This window comes from Heliconius melpomene, chromosome 13 (genome assembly GCF_056956725.1).
Source record: "Heliconius melpomene rosina isolate 202511_hmr_F chromosome 13, ASM5695672v1, whole genome shotgun sequence".
In the NCBI taxonomy this organism is placed as follows: Eukaryota; Metazoa; Arthropoda; class Insecta; order Lepidoptera; family Nymphalidae; genus Heliconius; species Heliconius melpomene.
In genome coordinates this window covers 539573-561353 of record NC_140401.1, presented here as the reverse complement: position 1 = coordinate 561353, position 21781 = coordinate 539573, and the positions used below count along the sequence as shown (strand labels likewise).

Here is a 21781-nt window from a genome sequence, read left to right as displayed (position 1 = left end):
AGTTGTTCCTCGTCCTTTACTAAGAAAAAGAAAATTGGTTCAGATTTTTATAAATTAGTATTTTTATTTTAAATGTTTAATTATAATGCTAATATTTTTACAATATTTTATTTCAGATGCAAGGTCTACGACAAAAATCCAACACGTCTAGCGTAAGGACATGCACGACAGTCACTTTCCGTAGTAGTAACCAAAGTCGTAATTCTCCCAGTATCCAATATGGGAAAGTGAACAGAGCCTCTGTCAGAGAACCGGCCTGGAAAGATAGGAAGGCTCAGTTTTTATAAATATTTATTTGTTTTTATACGCATTTATTAGGCTTTATTGAGTTGTTATTTGATTTAAATGTAATATTTACGTATTATTTACATTGTTGGTTATATTTTCTTTATTATTTTGGTTACTTTTTTATAATTTTTTCAAAGTTTAATTTGATTTTGTTTTCACTTGGATCTATCATATTGCTTGAATGTAAGTGATTATAAATAAAAAAATATTTAAGTTAATAAAAAAATACTCATTACATACATATTATGTACATAATTTATTATACTATGAAAATACAAATTTCTGCTAATATATATTATCATATATAATTGAATTGAAAATAATGTCTCAACTATTTAATGGGTATATTAACATATTATTATTTAACAATGTTTATTAATTTTTACAAAAGGTATAAAAATTCGATTATAGCAAGAATTGAAACTGCTTAAGTGCAGGTTATACTCGTATACCTTTACTAATTATGTTTTGCCATCCTTAAAATGAAAATTTGGAAATCACTTTAAAATCAAAATTTTTATACTTGTAAAACAGTGAAGTTTTAAAAACATGATTTTTAAATTAATATTAGAGAATGTGGATTCTAGTCAAATTATGTAAGAACATTAAATTTAAACTTAAATTTTAATAAATTAATAATATATTGTCATTAACTTACTGAAATTAATTGATTATACTATTGAAAAATACAGAACAGAGAGTGTGATGTTGGAGAAGCTTTTAAATGCGATCTGCCGTAGTTGCAGTAGCTTATATCCAAATAACTAACGTAATGCTACCACATATACACGTAACTATTACCGATAAATTGACCATTTAACACAAAAAGAACTGTTCAATTCGAACCAGCAGTTCCTAAGATTAGAGCGTTCAACCAAACAAACTCTTGAGCTTTATAATATGAGAAAATTTGCGCAAAATTAAGATGAATGAGGAGTATATGTTATGTTAGGACAAAAATATTCAATTACATTTAAGCTTAACTTTCTATTAAAAATGTATATACATTGGTATAAAAAATACAACGAAATTACGTATTTATTTGTATAATAAGATTATTAAGAGCTTTTTTAGATATAGAAATGATATAAACAAAATTTATATACAGATATACTTGGGTGCTTTTAGGGTTCCGTATCCAAAGGGCAAAATAGGATCCTATTGCTAAAATTTTTTGCTTATCACCACGCTGTATTTCACGACACAGATGTATTTCTGAAGCTACAAACAAATATTATAAAAACAAAATAAATAAATATTTAAGAGGGCTAAGTCTTTTTTGCTGTTTTTATAGACAATGGTACAGAACCCTATGAACTCGAATCCGAATCATCGTGACTAGGCGAGTTTTTGTGTAATAAGAATAGCTTTTTCCTAACATTAACATTATAGTTGAATTTTAAACTGTTTTCTTATTACATAAAATTTGTTAAAGCCCCCAACATGATATATTTTCATTTCCTGCCTCTAGATAAAGATCGGCGTTGAATTCCACCACGATGAAATGTGTAGTGCTTGGTGCTTACTTGTAGGATAGTGAAGTCTCGATACTTATGTTATTTCGGCCTACTGGCCGGTGGGGTATAGGGTGAAGTAAAATGAAAAAAGAAATTGAACACAGTCTTTTTCTTCTACACTTAAAAGGGTAGGCAAAGGAAACATGTTAAGATGCTCCTATTGCATTAAGACACTTCTGTTTCCCACTTTACGATTTTTTTAGGTATTGCGTGTTAAATATAATAAGTAATAAGAGTAATATATCTAAATAAATATTTTTTTATTTATTTATTTGTTTTTCATATCTAGATTACTTCTATTTATTTCTTAATTGTGTAATATGCTTAGCTTGTAAATTAGTAATTATATTGTGATTAAAAATTGTGTAAATAAAGCAAATTATTATTCCTTAGATCTATTGTTTCTTTTCATACCTTTTTCTTGGACTATGGACGGATTGGAATGTATTTCTCTTTATAAGAACAGGGTATACCTACATAGTCTTTTGTATGAAAATATAAAACCTACTAATGTTGCAAAAAAATATATAAATAGATCAAGTTAATAGCCATTTTATTCAATTTTATATATAATATTTTTGGTTTTAATATTAAAGTATAATTATAGGTTTTAAAATAACAATAAGTACATCTATATTTACAGCCCATGGAATAGTCAAATGATAATTATTTTTTTTAAATAATATTACACACCGGATACTATTATAAGTGTCCTCTTTGTAGGAACAAGTGAAATATTTCTAGCGAGGTCGAATCAGAAAAGTTTTTTTCATTAATCCAAAGATGGCGTTCTTTTCTACTGTAAGCTAAAGAAATGATAAATAATCTAAAAGAAACTAATTTCTAACTCAATTCACGTTACTATAAGTAATTGTCTTTTTTATATTTCCATCTATTTTACGCTATTATCTTGTATTCAAAAAGAAATTATTATTTAATAAGATAACTATTTTTGTAGAAAGATTTATTACTTTTATTCCGTAAAAAAAGAAGTTTCAAAGTTTTCCTCAATATCAAAGCAAACATACGTGTTGAGACACAAGGTTCCGTCTAACCGGATATTTTCATTCGTTATTTCCGTTACCCATTTCCGCTTCACTTTTGATTTCCATTTCCTCTCTATTTTCAAGACATTCTGTTTTAAATTGCAACACTCACTCAGGGTTTGGTTACCAGAGATTAAATTTTACTTCCAGAAGGTTATTGCTGTTAGTCATACTGGCTTTTATAGCGACATTGGCTGGGTAGGGAGAGGGGACTCTGTGCCTGAGAAATCGCAAGTTCAACATGGCTGCTTGAGGAGATGTCATCGGCGATTGTCTTCGAGGAACGAAGGGAACGAATTATGCAAATTGTAATTACGTAATTTGAAGGTTACCTCTTATTAACTTTAAAAAGGAACATTATGTATTTAAAAAAAATACCCTAATTATACTATGTTAAGAGACTTGGACTTTGAAACAAAGTTCATAGATAATTAATTAAAAAGAGGAGACTGTCACGACAAAGATGTGATTGTAAACGCGATGGTTTGTTTGGTGTGATTCCCAAACCCACGTTTGGGAATTCCCACTTAGGGAAATTAAATACTTTATATTTTCATTTCTTCATTCTGTTGTCGAGGCAAAAGTGCGGCGTTAAGTTTCGCGACTCAACAAGCAATGCCATAACTTTACAAACTCTCCCTAAGGCAGTGTGAGGCTAAAAGACATTGATTTCCTAAATCAACTATCTACTTTCATATATAATCTGATCAAACGTAAGGAGTCTGTGTAAACTAATCAACACACGTGCCCTTTATTTCGTAACGAAATTGGACGTCGTCGTTCGTCTAAAACACTTTTGTATCTTAACATAAGGACGTGTTCATATACTCACACATTGTTTTAAATTTGGATTAGTGAGAGAAAATCTAATGTAATGAACGGAGACTAGGGAACTAAGACTATAATATTTATTTATTTTTATTTATTTTAACTACAACAACTGCCATGCAAACAAAATAACATATTATAGTCTCCGTTCTTAATTTTTTTTTAGTAGTAGAACTCAAGAAGACTTATAAGAACGAGATGAAAACAGTTATAATTTGATCGTGTGGAGAACGAACCTACAACTATCGCGTGTACAGTTAGACATTTTCTACGTAAGCCACGAATTAATTTAATTTTTTTTGGTCAATTTCATTAATTTTCAACATTAGTTTTTTAACATAGTTATTGTGAATTAATTAGAGAGGGATGTAAAGTTTAAATTAATTTTTCCTATTTTACCACACGTGTAGGTTGAATGCTTGAAATATAGTATATTTTCTATGTTACTTTTATTAAGATAATATTTAAACGTCTTTATTTCACAAAAGCGTGTTTCTAATATTATTAATATCGTGGAGCTCTAGTTATATGACTATTCGGAAAGCTTGTGGGTTTTTAATAAATCTAAGAAATGTTTTACTTTGCCACTCTATGTCTTTAAGACACTCCGTTCTCCGCCTTGCATTAATATTTCCCACACGGCACTTGATGTGACTGGACTCTACGTCGCACATTCCCCTAAAGGACTGGGGGTCAATTTAACAGCCATCGCGTTTCCTGTCAGATATTGCCACTAGACTCGTAGACGCACAGCAAAATCAAAAAAAGTGAAGTTGAATAAATATATTTTTACTTGCATTGAGAATACACCCTTAATATGACATCATTTGAGTAGAATTAGTGTAGCCTTGCGTCTTATATGAGCAATAAAACGTACTATATAAAATAACAACGGTATTTACTGAAGCTTTTTATAGATATGTATATGAATGTGTATCACAATATAAATTTTATATTTCTTTATCTTTTGTATTTATCTCGCATACGGCAGATAGATACTAGATGCTGATCTGAGAATGAAACATTAGAGAAGAGAGATCGTAGTGTTTTATCATTTTTTTCTCGTTCACTTTCTAAAATATAAAAGGATTTGTGATATGTACATACTAGATAATACACAAATTTCAACCGGAAATGTTATTCCCATATATTTGGAAATTTTCTTTTGACATTAACGCAAGTTGAATGTGGTGTATTCAGTCCAACGTGTATTATGTTTACAGTTAAAGTTCAAATGAGCTCTTGGTATAAATTTTGAACTTACAACCTTTAAAGTTCATTGAAATGTCCGAGCTCTGTAATAATGTGGTACTAAATAATATATTTATATATCTCCCTCCCATATTATATTTATATACCCCTCATAATAATGCCAATGACCTAACTCAAAAACAAAGGAATTTCTAAAAATATCCGTAGTATCCTAGAAATAAAGAGACAGTATTTAAAAAAAATCTGTGTATATGTGGAGAACGAGGCTATGTATAAAATAAAGTAGCTATTTCGTATTTCATTTCACGAAATACCTACGAGTACATATATCCCACACGTACAAATGGACGAGCAACTCAATGACCAAATATTTTGTAAGAGACATTGAGAGATATTGATTGATACGAAATGCCTCGAAATTTGTCAGATGTTTTTTATCTACTTTATTTATTCGGCTTAGAAAAATAGGCAAAATAAACTAATGTCAAGACATTACGTTCTACACATCTGGGGGATTCAACGATGCGCTCTGTTCCAAAGATATTATATAATTACCTTAATTAATAATAAAATGTACGTAACATAATAAGTGTAATCAATAAATATGTTAAGGAACATTAACGTCCTCAATACATTGAAGATTACAGAATAAATTAAAATCCACTCAGCGTTCAATAGCTCTTCTAAACGCTTGGGAATGGACTTCTCTGACCTTGTCGATGTAATCAACATCGGGAAAAATTCTATATTTTACATTAAAATGTCACCTTCTATATTCTTTAATGTATATTTAACTGCTTTAGGTTTTATCCCGCATTTTCATTTGTTTTAGTTGCTTGATATTTGCAAACCGTTCGTGAATACCCTCCTACTGAAATTTAGTTGATTAACTTTAAACTGAATTACGATGTTTTATTGTAGTCTGTTAAACAGAATTCACTTTGTTTGTATTGAAAGGCAATAATAAACTTACTTATAATAAAAAATCTGCTGCTAAGGCGGTTTTTTGTTTGCAGTAGGCAGAAGGAACCCTAAGCACCTAGTGTTAACACACTACATTCCTGTCAACACACTCCTGCTCCCCATTTTCTCGGAATTAGGTAAAACTCAATGGCGCGTATTAGTAACGGTATGAAGAAATAAAAATATTATGTATTTATTCTCATAATAAATCAAAAAACGAGAATCGACACCACAACCTATCCTTTACAGTCACAAGCTGTACCAATTTTATATAGTTACTTGAGAAATCAATTCATTTAATACTAGTGTATTGAGTTTTCAAATAAATTAAATAACTATTTGTGTAAAAAATAGTAAAAGGAATAAATAAATATCCTTGAGCGTTTTCACGGAAGCCATTTAAAAACAAATTTGTGACTAAATATGCTTTTTGCATACAAAATGACGCTCTCGTTTCGCTTTGAAGCTTAAAGCGAGATACACAACTTTTGTAGTACTTTTTAATGATATTTAGAAAATAATTTTCTCTTCTAAGTAATTAACATTTTTTTTATTTTGACTTACATTACCTGCTTTATGCTGCATATAAAATCCAGCAATGATATAAATTCGAAACTCAACGAAGGCTTATTAGGGAATCTTCAACGGTAAGGGTATTAGGAGCGTGTGATGGCTCTTAAAAAAAAACGTGACCCATATACAATTATACATTACCAAATTAATGATTTTATAAATGATAACACGCCTTGGGAATGAAATGCTCGCTACAATCTATTTCAAACAATTATTAAATATGTATTTTTGAAATTTTTAAAAAATAAGTCCCGCTGAGTTTCTTGCGCCGGTTCTTCTCAGGTCTGAGGCACTAACTTTTGCGAACTGATGGTAAATTACTTGACGTTGAAAAAATTAAGCTTGTAACTTTTTATTTTAAATAGAAATATTTGAATTTGTATTTGAATTTATTTCAAGCGGGCGTAGCCCCGCACGGGCCCACTAGTTATAAATAGTAATATAATAAAAGTGTCTAAAGAGAATAAATTCGGGCAAATTAGTTATTTAACTTCCAAATACAGAAACTTGAATTGAAATATAATTTTGTTTCTTATCTGTTGTTAGTATAGCGGTTTTAATATTAGTAATTTTGTATAAGTTCCGTAGCTCCATGCTTTACTGCATTGCGTGTTGAGTGGCGGAACTCAACGCTGTGCTTTTCCTCGTTACCATAGCAAAAGAACGAAATTATTTCATTTCTTCGAATGAGAATCGAACCTATAACCTCGTTTATGCACGCTTGTGCTTCTGTGATGTTTTAAAGTTGTCAACAACTAGACTTTGTAAGTTAAGAAAGTTAGTTAAATTTGTCGCTTGTACTTAATTTGTAACTTAATTTGGCGCCGGCTTCCTTTTAGCGAACTGAAAAGAAAAAATTAAAGAAAATTATTTTTTAAATATGTCGTTCGATAATGTTTCGTTATTGATGTTTACTTTGGACGTAAATAAGTTTCTTGATTACTTGATTATTGGCAAACAATCTAGTTATTTATTATTATATTATTATTCCTACTCGAAAGAATGAATTAGTTTTTTCGCTCTGATAACGAGGCACTGCGTTGACTTCCGCCACTTTATACATAATGCTTTAAGAATTCAACAGAAAGTGGAGAACGGAAGTGTCTGAATGGGGAAGGGAGTATCTTATCACTACGTTCTTAGGTTCCATTTACCTATCCTACTAAGTAGGGGTACAACATGAAGCTAAAAAAAAAGAAAAGAAATTGTAGCACAGTGAAACAGCGGCAATGCGCAGGGCCTAAGGTATTTAGAGAGAACCAAGTATAAATACATTGCTCTCTCAACTTCCCGTCCAAATTAGAAATTGCGCATTAAGTAATTAAACTTAGTTTTACCAGAGGGGGGAAATGAGCATAACTGTGGCCGACCTAAACTTGAGCTTCGGAGGTACTGTGTGTTGAGTTGCGAAACTCAACGCCGCCCTTTGCCTTGTTACCAGAGTGAGGAACCTTAGTGGGGACCGAACCCACAACCACAACGTTAGTAGTCACATTGCCTCCCACGTGATAAACTAGCGGACCCGGACGCGGCTACGCCTGCTTTAAATATAAGAATATAATTTCTATAAAAATATAATTTCAATCTAGATGAAATGCTAAAAGTGACTATTATGTTTATTTTCATAAGGATGAATATCAAAATGACGCGGTAACGAACGCGGTCGCGTAGCGACGACGGTTGTGATTAACATGATAAAGATAGAAAGATAAAGATATTAGTATATATGTGTAATGTAATGTTATATAGCCTATAGCACTTCTGAAGAATGCAGCTTTCATACAAAACAAAAACAATGTAAATTGGACTAGTAGATCCAGAGATCTTGGCGTTCAAACAAACAAACAAACAAACAAACAAACAAACAAACTCTTCCGCTTTGTTATATTAGTATAGATGTGTATTTTCATTGTGAAAATGGGCCCCAAAATATTGACATATCCCCGACAACTACAATACACAGGTGTTCGGTTTTGCTTTGTCCATCAGTCACTTAGAATATTGTAGAACAGTTTTTCAGTTTCACGTTGAATTGTACAGGACAGGTAGTTAGTTAACTTCGCTCATAATTTAATCAGTTAATGGACATTGACACCACAACCACGTTCCAGTCGTGTATCATTCAATATTCTTTACTAATATGCTAATGTCATATCAAATTTCAATTTCCACGTTAGCGGAGTCTCATTCGGTATAATAAAAATATTAATTCTATATAATATGTTAATATAATATGTACATATAATATAACGAGATTGAAATACATATTTATAACTAATATGATTTGAGCTCATGGTGGCGTTGGGGGCAAGTGTACCACGGTTGAGGGTTCGATTTCGATCCCACGCGGGGCCGCTCCACACGAAACGCCTCAAGTGGGAAGCGAAAGTGTCTAAAAGTCTTACTAGGTTCCCAGTTTCGATTTGAGTACCGTTCCTTGTGGGGGATATAGAGTGCTTCAAAATATTTTTTATATTAATCAAAAAGAATGTGGTGTTATAGCACTTTCACTCTCTTCCACTTCACCAAACAAAGTAAAAGTAAAGTATATATATAATATAAGATATTTCTCCAAGTAGGAATCAAACCCACAGCCATCGCGCTAACAGTATCAGTACGCTTAGTATGCTGACTAAATAGAAATTAATATGACATTAGTTCGTAACGCGTATAACGTGTTTTGTTGAAAGCTTAATGACCAGAGCTACGCTGACCACGCAATTCAATTTCATTCAAAATAGAGGTATAAATAATACGTTAGACGCCAGTCGTGGCGCAGGGGCACAGAGTGTGACTGTAAAACCGACTGGTTGTGGGTTCGATCGGGGCTCGAGGAGATGAAATATTTATTTAAATTTATATTTCCATTTCTCTGGTGTCGATGCAAAAGCGAGGCGTCGAGTACTCTTCACTCAACACACAATGCCTCCAAAACTCGGCGGAAAGTGGGGAACGGAGTGTCTTACCACTAAGTTCCCTGACTATGAGTATGATACAGCGTGAACTTGATTTGGTTAATGTTTGGTGTGGAAAAGGTGGTGAAAAGTAAGGAATGACAGATACTAGGACCCGCCACCTGCTGTGCACAACGAAACACACTTTTGACCAGTAAGAGCTTCGCTTCGCTCACCTCAATAATATTCCCGGCGGAATTCAATGCCACGTTTTGCCGGGAAAAGATTTATTATTTTTTTTAGCTTCATCCTGTACCCGTACATAGAGAAAAACTGGAACTTTGAATTTATGATACCCCGTTTCTCACTAAGACATTTCCCTTTCTCATTAAGAAAAATCATTTTAAATATTACTAATCGTTCACCCGATTATTAGAAAGATATCACTCAAAAACATTGCGTGTGCAGCGAGATACCCAAATCCCCACAATTGTAAAACAAAATGCTTTAAAAATAAACATAATATCCAGGAAACACACAATTCATGTGATGAATGGATGACGGTGATGAAATACGCTAATTTATTTTCATTGGTTTTGTAAAAATAACGATTGTTCTCAAGGTCCTTACTGTTGTATGGATATCGTGTCGGTGTTTCAGAACAGCGGCAGTTAGTTTACATCTATTTTTAGGTCCCAAATAAGATTCTTATTTGTATTTTTTTCCTTTCTTCTCTCAGTTTAAATTTCATAGTAAGTTATATGTCGTAGGTTTAAAACGAAAGTGGCATAATTCGTTGTCAGAAATGATTAGAGTACGGGACAAACATAAAATCATACACTGTAAACATATGAGTGTTAAGACACTAAGTTCCCTGCTTTTTATCCAACACTTTGTTTATCAATAATGAGACAATTGCCTCTAAACCAGAGAAAAGAAATGAAAATATTAAATATTTCATTTCCGAGTGGGAATCGAATCCACAACCTGTCATGTTTGTCACACGCTTGTCCCCATGCGCCATCACTGGCATTAACTACTATATTTTACTTTTCGTTGTTGAACAATTTATTGAACAATTGGCAAATTAAAGTTTATTATGATTATTTCTTCAGTTATTAAACTATATTCTTTTGAACAGAAATAATAAAATTTTATACAATAAAGTGATAAATAGTTCCAGCGTTGATTTCCGCCACTCAACACATAATGCGACGTGACAACCCCTTTGCCTACCCTGTTTTGTGTAGGAAGTAAAAATCTAATAAAAGTTAATCAAATTCACTTTTTATTATTTAGATAGTTATATAGTCAACAAAGCTAGACGAATATCGTTTTTATAACAAATCTATCCAAGATATTTGTAATTAAATATTTTTTACGCTTTATGTAAATTTTAATAAAATATTACTATGAAACAATATCTTTTTGTACTAGTATATAATAATTATTAGTAAATCTTATATACTAGTACAAAAAGATTAGAAGGTAGATACCTTGCCTTAGTTCTAGCCTTATTCAAAACTCCTTCTCTTTCCATCACAGATTCATTCAGTTTTCAGTCGACCTTACTGAATGAAGCACGTTGTGACGAGGCTTACGTGTTGTCGATACGTAATATTGTAAAAAGTTCCGAAAAATGTTTGTAAATTCCTAAAGTAGCAACTTTTCCGGAAAATATTTAATAAAATTGTGATTTTTTTTGGAAAATAAAGCGATTTTGGTTTTTATTTTGAAGTTAAGTTATGAATTTTCATTTAAAAATGCAACAATTTACATGAAAGTCAATAGTAAATATGACGAATGTGACACAGTATCCAAATAGTGTGGATGAGTTCATTGGCGTTGATCTCGGTAGTGTAAACCTTAGCGGTACGTTGCAGTTCGGGTCCGAGTTAGACATATTATTTCAGCCGGAAAGTGTGTTGATTTCTTTGTACGTGCCAGTGATTTTGGTGTCGTTGGTGACAAATATTTTACTGATCGTAGTGGCTGTAAAGTGTAATTATACTAAAAAGTAAGTCAATTAGTGTTCTAGCATTATTTTTTGTAGAGAGAAACTAGCGTAAGGTCCCGTTTTGTTTCCAGTTTTCACCCCCACTTGGAAAATCGGAAAATATAGAATCCCTACTCGGGGGAACTTTTCGGGGGTTTCGCTGTTAAGTTAAAAAGTGAAAAAGTGCACTTGAGATTCAGCTCTCAATATACAATATTTCAAATTGAGGCAGAATGTGGAGAACGGGCTGTTTTCCCACTTCACTGTGTGTCATGTCATATGCAATATACTGCGTGAATATCTATATTATTAAATATATAAACCGATACAGGCAGTAGAAGCGATCATTTCTGACTCATATAGATTTTAGATATTTTTTTTAATGTTGACCATTTGAACCATTCGAAAACAATATAATTTCAGAATTATATACTTTCGTATTTTAGTAATATTATTATCATCACAATATTGGATATCCATTAAAGACAATAACATTGAAAAATACATTTTAGCTTAAATAAAAAACTTATTTCCTAGCAATATGCGGTAATGTGCAATACTTTATATTGACATTACTTTTTATTTATGAATCGATATAAATAAAACTATCACTAAATGTAATGTAAACTGCATTTGAATTGGTTAAGCGAAACCAAAATCACAGAAAAACAGACAAAAAAATTCGATGTTTTGGGTTATATCACAGTGATAAAGACCAAAATGATATATTTTCTTTATTTACTTACTTACTTTACTTACATTTTAGCAAAGTACATAAATATAAATGTAATAGATGAAACGGTTCCTTAAGCCGACCCTATCGTACTTATCTGCATTTAAGTCGAAATTTCATACACAGATGACCTTCCCAACAAAAAGCCTTATGATTTTCTTACCCTAGAACCCCTTGTAAAATTTCATCAGCTCTATACATTTATGTTTGTTATGAGTAGAAATATATTTATATAAGCCAATCTGTTTAAGCCCAAAGAGAGATCACCAGGGTAGGCAGTGCTATGTCAAAGCTATACCAAATGTGAATTGGATCTGTTTGTTACATAAATGGGAATCAAACTTGTATCCCCTAAGATACAGTACAAACGGGACCAGGGCGAGCACAGTAATTTAATATGAGAAGGCAATCTCGTCTAATCATATAGCAATTTATGATTTTACACAAGCGTGTGACAAATATTTCAAAGAGAAAAAATAAATTGGCGGTATACTTAAGTAGTTGTTTTCTGTACTGAAATAAAATAAATTTTTCGCTTTACTCTTGAATATCATGAGGAACGAAAATATCCTACTAATATTATGAAAGTGTAAGTTTGTAAAGATTGATGTTTGTTCTACTTTTCGCAAAAACTACTGAACGGATTTGCAAGAAATTTTACTGGCATATAGCATACACATCGGAATAACAAATAGTCAATATAACATACAAAAACTTTAAGCGACCCGTCGTGGCGCAGTAGCACAAACGTGCGTCTGTCAACACGACAAGGTTGTGAGTTCAATTTCCACTTGGGGAAATGAAATATTTTTATTTTCTCGTACTGGCTTCATAGAAAATGAAGCCAGTAGGTGGCAACCTGCAAGTTGAAATATCATTAAATATGTATTCCAATTAGTAACTTACTACTACCACATAGGTAATTTCAGTACTTTTCAACTGCACTACAATGACAACATTTTGTAATAAATGTTTATTTTTGTTCCTGCCAATTCATCTCGGTGCCATTTTTTTTCTAGATTTTGTTATTGAGTGCCAAAATTCACAAATGTAGTGTCATGGCTGACTTAATGAGGCATGAAAATGTATGGAATAAAATGCTCTTATTATTATATATGTATGTTTATCTACTAACTAGTACATGCGGCCTCGCCATCATTACCAGATGGATTTTTCTAAGAATGATTTATGACATAAGGCATGTTTTGAGGTGCGTTAAGTTCTCGATAAATAAATTATCCAAAGTAAAAAGAATTTTCCATTTAAAACCGGTAGTTTCTAAGAATTGCTCGTTCAACCAAAAAACACTTCAGCATAATAAGTATTTTTTAAATTACATACAATTATTAGCTATTCTGTGTGAAATTCCAATTATCTTAATTCCACATGTTTTATATTTTAAATATTCGTGGAGAAGGAAATTAACTTCTATCAACAACGAAAGTTACACGGCTGAGCAAAATTAGTAATCCGCCATTTTGTTACGGCTACTACGGCCAATACAGTCGTAATCTAAATGTCAAGTTAATCTCGTACGGAAATCAATCGTAATGGAGGGTCAAATTGAGTTTGCAACATTTCACATACACTAACACTCTAAGACGACGTCAAATAAAGTCATGTAAAAACATGATTACAATAGTACATCCTAGTACCTAGGTACTGTTGGAAGTAAGTAAAAGGTCTTTTGTTCAATCGGGGCAAGTGTACTATAGCACGGTTAGCTGTAGCGCCGTATGTGAACATTGAAAAACTGTGAGACGTAGTATACCCTACATACTCCTAACTATACGCCTTTTATACTAGAATTCCCAATTCAGGAAGAATGTTTTGCAATCGGGTCTTTTGTGGGTGGGTTGCAGTGCTTTTCTGTATTTAATTAGATTTAAGTTTACTTTTAAAGATTTTTTTATAGATAAATACAGTAGGAAATGGGGAACGTAGTTTCTAAGAATAGGTTTCCTCTGCCTATTTGGGGTAAACAGAGTGTAGTGTAGTGTAGGAAGGTAAGATATTACTTTCTTATTTGTACATATGATGTAGATAGACGATATTAACCTAAAAATCTCGAAATGTATTGTAAATATAGAATTTTTTAAATGCGGTTATAAAATGTATGAAAAAAATAATGATTTATGAAATAATCTCTAAATGATCATTTTTCACATCCTACAGTATCTATTAATAGAGACATGCGACATTTTGTCTCATCATAGTGGGATAATGCAAATCATTTAAAGATAATCACTCTCATGAGTTGAAATTGAACCTACGACCATTGTGTTCCGCGTGAGTCATGAGAGCTATATCACTTAAAGGAATATAATATATTTAATTTTACTCATGGCAGAATGCCCAACAGATGCTACCGTCTTTTGTAAATCAGAAAATACCTACTATACAGTAAAAATATTATTGAGCAGGCATTGTTTTGACATTTGTTATCTATATATATAAATGTAGAAATGAAATAATGTACTTAGTAAGAGTACTTTATCACAATGATTATAGTTTTAAATCCTTTTCGTATAGCAGAGTGGGCAGAAATGTCAATAGACAGACCAATAGATTATAGTAAAAGTTTTATTTCAATTATTTAGAAGTTTCCGTGGTACGCCACTCAAAACGTATTGTCGCTTAACTTCGATGGGAAATGGGGAACGGAATGGTTTAGCACTAGACCCCATCTACCTACGAAATACATACCACACCTGCTATATGAAAGAAAGATTGAAAATATATAACAGATTTTTGAAATTTCCCCAACAAGATTTATTAAAGAACTAAGGTTTCTATGAAAGCTCTTTTCAACGATCGTTTTACTGAATTTTTTCACGTGGTTTACAGAAGCATGTATCTACAAAAAGGATATTCATTTTTAAAATGACTTTCCGAAAAGAATTCGCCGAAATATTTTTTAAATAACGTATTCGTTCACTTTTAAACTTTACGTGAAATTTAAAATGTGCATAAATTGAATAAAGTATTAACTCTGGGAGACAATGCATGGCGTTGATTGGTGCAACATGAATGTTCCGAAAATTGGCCAGAATTTTATCTCTTACCTCAGTGTCTTAACACTACGCCCTTTGCCTACTCTACGGATATAAGCTTGAAGTAGTTTTTTTTTTGGGTTCCGTATCTTTTAATGAAAAAAGGAACCGTTATAGGATGACTTTGTTGTTTGTGTCTGTCTGTCAAGACATTTTATCTGAAGAACGCTTGGAGATCGAGATGAAATTCAAACCATATATTCAGATCTACGGTCTCATGATTGCCTGATAAAAAAAATGGCCATTTATATCGCATAAACCTAAAGTTATTCAAGATGCAACATTTCTAAAAGGCAGTTGGTGTATGTGTGTTAACTCTGGAATTTGTTTAACTATACCAGAGAAATTATTATATTTTAAGTTCATAAACATTTCCATTTCGGAAATGAACCCGTAACCGTCGCATATTCAGATATATTATAAAGGTAACCAATATTTCACCTACCTTTCTCAACTACCTAGCACCATTAAGATCTCAATCGGCCTCAATATCTTTCAAAATATAAAAAAAATAACGAAGCATGATTAAAGCTAAATGAAACAATAGAATACATTTATATATCTATGTATGACATGATTACAACAATCTACCTTGGTTTTGTATTGAAGTAGTTTTATCTATGTTTCTGTTTGTTTAGCTTGTTAATAAATATCCCAACCAAGAAATTTTCAACTTCAAAATAAATCAATCAAAATCGTTCTTTACTCCATTTACAAAAGAATTTCCAGAAGCCAAGTTCTGTGTTGAAGACAATTTTTTACATATAGGCACAAGATTACATATTTATGATGCACAAGATACATTTGATGATTACATTTGCAAGATAATGTGCTTTTTGCTTATACTGGACTGATATCACTAGGTTGATTTTTGTTTTAATTTCATATTTTGTCTTAATGGTTTCAGCGAACCAACAGATCAAAAAAATAATTCACTTTTTATGTAATTTATATACCGCAAAAGATATGGTACAGAATATGAGTATCATATCTTTTGCGGTTATTCTTGACTACATTTCAAATAACGTCTTGTAATACAGTCACAAAAATGACTAATCTTAATATATCATCAACCGTTTGATGTAAATTAATGAAAGTTTTTATTAAATATGCTAAGTTTCACAAAATTAAATATTATAGCTTAAATATTATGAAAGACCCTCAAACAAAATGATCGGTGTTACATGTTGTCATTTGTAGTTTTTTTTAATTTAGCTAGATAAGCTTTCGCATATTAATTATATCGTCAGTTCATATTATATTGAAGCTAAAATATGATGAAGATCGAAATGATAATTCTAAGTAATTATAAATTGTAACAAGCATATAAGAATTTCGACGTAGCTCGATGAGAACGTATGACTTAGTGAGAGCTTAGACAGAGCTTGGACAATTTAAAAGGCGTGGGTTCAAATTTTTACATGTTTTTCTAAAAAGTTTCATGAAGATCATCAATTTTTAATGGTAAATACATTAACGAAATATGTATATTTAAAAAATATATAACCATTTATTTATATTTACTCTAAATTTAAATATTAGGATGTATAAAGACAAGAATAAAGCCTGCGGGAGCCGGGACTCGAGCACCATCCTTATAGGTCCTGAGCCTGCCGTTAAGTCGGAGAAGTTCAGGTACCTTGAATCCGTTATGCACGAGTCTCGAGGCATCGATCACGATGTCCAAGGGCGGATAAGCGCTGCCTGGGCCAAATGGCGGGAGGTCACTGGTGTGGTCTGCGACCGCAGAATACCGCCCAAGCTCAAGGGGCTGATATGATGATGTCCTCCCAGACGTATCCGTCGACGGCGACACACTGTTATATTTCGACTAATTTATATTTCGACGTTCGTGAGCGCGAATGTGACTTGCAAAGCCAAATTTATTTTTAAAGACTCGGTCACAGATAGCGCAGTGAAGCTGCCCATTATCATTATAAGTGTAGTTATAGGAGGGCTTGGGTCGAGTTTTCAGAAGCTGGCGTTTGGCATCAAGATGTTCGATGCGAGCGCGCTCAAAATTAATAATACCCGTTTTGACAGCATTTCGCCACTCCGGTCTCCGAGTAGCAAGCTCCTCCCAAGAATCGCAAGATATTCCACAGGATGTTAGGTGGCGCTTCAGAACATCCTTGTAGCGTAGAAATTGTCCTCCGGTTTTGCGCTTTCCTGAGCTAAGCTCTGAATAAAAGACTGACTTTGGCAACCTTGAGGAGTCCATACGCACAAGGTGTCCAGACCAGCGTAGTTGACACTTCGTTAGCAGACTCTCCATACCGGCAATTTTCGTCCGACGAAGAACTTCAGAGTTAGAGACACGATCCTGCCATTTCAAACGAAGGATGGTGCGAAGACACTTCATGTGAAAGACGTCAAGACGCCTGATGTCACTCTTGTACAGACACCAGGTTTCCGAGGCATACAGAAGCAGAGGTATTATGATTGCTCTATAGACGGCAAGTTTTGTGTGAAGTTTTAGGTCGTGAGACTTCCATACTCTTTGGTTCAGTTTACCAAAAGCAGCAGCGGCTTTGGCGATTCGCGCAGATATATCAGACTCGAGACGATTGTCGTTACGAACTAGACTCCCTAAATACCGGAAGGTATTGACTTCGACTAGTTTTTTCCCACCCAAGTAGAGAGCAGTGTCACTAGCAGATTTTCCCCTTACAGGCTGTTTCAGAATCTGAGTTTTTGACGCGCTGATTACAAGGCCGAATTTTCGACAGGAGTCGTCTAGGTTGTCGACGTATCTTTGCAGATTCTCCATACTGTCAGCCATAAGGCAAACATCGTCTGCATAAAGAATTTCCAGTACAGATGTCCGCTGGATTTTATATTTTGCTCTGAAACGGGTAAGGTCAAGTACATTCTTGTCCATACGAACATTTAGCGAAACACCATCATTGCAGTTCCTAAGGGCATCCTTCATAACCGCAGCAAAGTATATAACAAATAAGGTTGGAGCCATTACACAGCCTTGTTTCACTCCGCTTGTTACATTAAACTGTTCTGTAAAGTCGTTTCCGTGGCGTACGCGGGCCATCATGCCTTCATGAAATTGACGCACTAAATTTACGAACTTCACAGGACAGCCATATTTCTCGAGTACTATCCAGAGGGCAGATCTTGGTACGCGATCAAAGGCCTTTTCCAGGTCCACAAAACACATGTAGAGGTCACGGTGTTGCTCAAGGCTTTTTTCTTGTAATTGTTTGACAACAAAGATGGCATCAACCGTCCCTCGATTTGGCCTGAAACCATACTGGGTGTCGGGAAGGAAGTTTTCAGCTAGCGTACACAGGCGCTTGTTGATGATATGCGCCAGGATCTTGCCAGCCACTGAAAGCAAAGCGATTCCTCTAAATGAGCTGCAATCTGAGAGGTCCCCTTTGCCTTTGTAAAGCTTAACAATAGTAGCATCCTTCCAGTTTTGTGGAACAAGCTCATCAGCCCAAATTTGTTGAATTAGGGCAAACAGTCTAGATTTAATGTTTGGTCCTCCGTATTTGAAAACTTCTGAAGGAAGACTATCTGCACCTGGTGACTTGCTGTCTTTCAAACCATCTATAGCGGAAACAAATTCTGCAAGCGACGGTGGCTCATCCAACTCAGACGCGACAGGCAGGTTTTCAAGGGCATCGATATATTGTAGATCCACTCCTTGACTACCGGGATTGAGCACTTCATCAAAATGCTCAGCCCAACGAAGGAGGACTTCTGCGGGATCAGTCAGCCTCTTGGTCTTATCTCGCGAGTATACTGGGGCTGTCTTCCTAGTCCGAGGTCCAAAAACGCTCTTAAGTCCCTCGAAGAATTTAGCAGTATGGTTGGTATCTGCCAGCCACTGTAATTCCTCGGATTTTCTGATCCACCAGTTATCTTTTAATTGGCGCACTTTTATTTTAAGTTCCTGCTGCATGGATTTTCGTTGTCCAGAGTCAACAGTGCTTCTCAAAGTAGTTCTGAAGTTCTCAACAAGTTTTAGTATCTCTTCATTAGAATTATCGAACCAATCTTGGTGTTTCTTCTGCAATTTACCAATAACTCTTTGTGATACTTCATGTAGGGTCTCCGCGTACAAACGCCATTTGACATCAATGGTTGAGTCACCATCAGCACTGGACATAGCATAATCAAATTCTGCGTCAAGGAGGAGCCGAGTTTCCTCGTCGTTTATTAACTTTGTAAAAGCTAGTTTCGCTGGAGTTTTATGTTCTGCTCTGCGCGGAGGCTTGTAGTTAAGCCCCATTTTGGATCGAATGAGACGGTGATCTGTCCAACCCTGGGCACCACGCATCGCTCTTGTGATAAGTACATCCTTCAGGTCACGCCTTCGAACTATGATGTAGTCAAGAAGATGCCAATGGCCAGAGCGCGGATGCATCCAAGATGTTTTGTATTTAACAGGTAGCCTGAAGAACGTATTTGTGATACTAAGCTCAAATTCCGCACATAGAGTCAATAATGCAGTACCATTGGTGTTGCACTTTCCGATACCGTGCTTGCCCAGTACGTTTCTCCAAGCTATGTGATCCGTCCCAACACGCGCGTTGAAATCTCCGAGAAGAACAATCTTATCCTGCTGTGGTAGGTTGAACAGAACTGTACGAAGGTCTCCATAAAATTTGAACTTATCTTCATCTGATGAGGTCAAGGTAGGAGCGTAAATGCTAATGAAATGCAGGTAGTTACCAGGTCTTACGTGGAGTCTCAGAGTCATGATTCTATCACTGATGCCTTTTGGAGGTTCAATTAGAGATCTAGCTATCTCATTTTTTATGGCAAAACCTACACCACTAGCGGATCGCTCTGTTGCTGGTTTACCTATCCAGTAGTATGTAAACCCACCGAGTCTCTCACAGAGCTCGCCACTGTCTGCTAGATGCGTTTCACTAATTGCAGCGATATCGATGTTATAGCGGGACAGTTCACGCGCTATGAGCGCTGTTTTTCGCTCGGGACACAAGTTGTTCTCGTTGTCTAGCAAAGTTCTTACATTCCAAGCAGCTATAGTAAAAGGTTTCGTATAATTGTGTTTCTTTCGACCGCATTAAGATGGTGACCGGGCGACCGCGGTTAGCCGACCGGGAAAAAGTGAGACGAACTTTGTTTAGGCCACCTTTTCTAGGCCCCTCCCCGGATTGGGGAAAGCAGTGCGATCCCTAAATAGGGCTGCTTTGTCAATGGGCGAGCTGCCGAACCAGACTTCCGTCTCAGTCAAGTCATGAAACGACCATCACCGCTCAACCGCCTACGTGCAGAGATCCAGCTAGGGACCAAACTCACCAGATCAGTACCCCACCACCAGTCTCCATCGCCGTAGGACTTTGCTCACTGTCCGAATTATTGCCAGGTGTCATCTGCGCGGGAATATGTTATAGTACGTAAGTGTGTGCGCAAACACAGACGCACTCTCTCGTCCGCCCGCTCCTTCTTCCAATGGAACGGAGTACCGCTACGATCAGAGGAACGATTGGATGCAGTGTCTGACCGACGGTAACTGCATACGACCTCTACCGTCGCCCTGGGCCATCCACCTTGCCTTGCTGGATCGCCATCTCCGCCAGGCCCTTTTGCATTATCTGCGTTGGGCTGCCATCCTCGCCGAAACAGACTTTTGTGTTTAGCAGGAGGGAACTGCTTTTCTTGGACCTAGAGAAGGAAAGTAGGGATGGGATGGAAAGGAATATGGTAAGAGTGGGAAGGGATATAAAGGGGAATAGGATACTACTGCCTGGAAGTTTGAGAAGAAGCGACAGTAGAAGCTCGGGAAGCCGGGGTCGCGTACCCGTGTACCACACCGCAACTTTTGGTCCAAAAGCTGAGATGGATACCCCTGACAGAAAGGGGCTGATATACAAGAGCATCATCCGACCGGTTCTTTTATACGGCAGCGAATGTTGGCCGGCACTATCTCGGCACACTCAGGAGCTTCACGTCACGGAAATGAAGATGCTGGGGTGGATGTGCGACGTAACGCGGTCTGACCGCATACGCAACACATTCATTCGAGGTAGTCTTGGGGTCCGTGACGTAGCGGATAAGCTCCAAGAGCGTCGTCTGAGATGGTTTGGCCATGTTACGCGCCGGCCTAAGAACTATGTCGGATGCAAGTGCCTTGCTATATCAGTTCCTGGAGTGAGACCTCCTGGACGCCCAAGGAAGCGCTGGCTGGATGTCGTGATGCAGGACATGAGAGCCAATGGTCTAACCACCGAGGACGCAAAAGACCGTGCAAAGTGGAGTAGGTTGAGCAGGAGGGCAGACCCTGGCAATAGCCGGGATTAATGCCAGGAGGAAGAAGAAGAAAGACAAGAATAAAGTAATTATTGTTATTAATAGAGACCATAACAGTCAATAGAGACAAAAGTTGTAAATAAATCGATTCAGTACTTTCGGAGATAAACGTGACCACACACACAGACAAACAGACAGACAAGAAATAAAAAAATATATATTTTTGCTTTTTAAGTGTCCCTCTATCCATTTCAGACAAAAATATTAAATGTACAGATAAATTTTTTTTACTGTTTTTTTATATATAAGACTAGCGGACTCGCGCAGCTTCGCTTGCGTATTTAGGGGTGAATTCTAATAAACCATGAAACATGTGTTCAATGAAATATTTTTAAGAGTCTAAATTTCAAATTTTATAAAAATCGGTGGCGATTTAAA

General features: G+C 35.1%; 2 protein-coding genes and 1 long non-coding RNA gene across 7 annotated transcripts in view; 2 read left to right on the top strand and 1 right to left on the bottom strand.

Annotated features, from left to right (window-relative positions):
• The window catches only part of LOC146532376 (QRFP-like peptide receptor), a 93553-nt gene extending 92746 nt beyond the window's left edge, over positions 1-807 (top strand). For 4 of the 5 annotated variants that reach the window (XM_085196517.1, XM_085196516.1, XM_085196515.1 and 1 more), the window contains exon 9: positions 117-807. In XM_085196517.1, the coding sequence (XP_085052643.1) occupies positions 117-287 (171 nt within the window). In that variant the 3' untranslated portion in view covers positions 288-807. The remainder of the gene's footprint in view (positions 1-116) is intronic. The other variant, XM_085196519.1, reaches the window with a different exon arrangement.
• Positions 1-21781, bottom strand: part of LOC146532374 (uncharacterized) — a 131344-nt gene that overhangs the window by 23448 nt on the left and 86115 nt on the right. The gene's annotated exons all lie outside the window — the stretch shown is intronic.
• The window catches only part of LOC146532375 (neuropeptide FF receptor 2-like), a 44416-nt gene continuing 33528 nt past the window's right edge, over positions 10894-21781 (top strand). Inside the window, exon 1 of the mRNA XM_085196679.1 lies at positions 10894-11338. Coding sequence (XP_085052805.1) covers positions 11118-11338 — 221 coding nt within the window. The 5' untranslated portion in view covers positions 10894-11117. The remainder of the gene's footprint in view (positions 11339-21781) is intronic.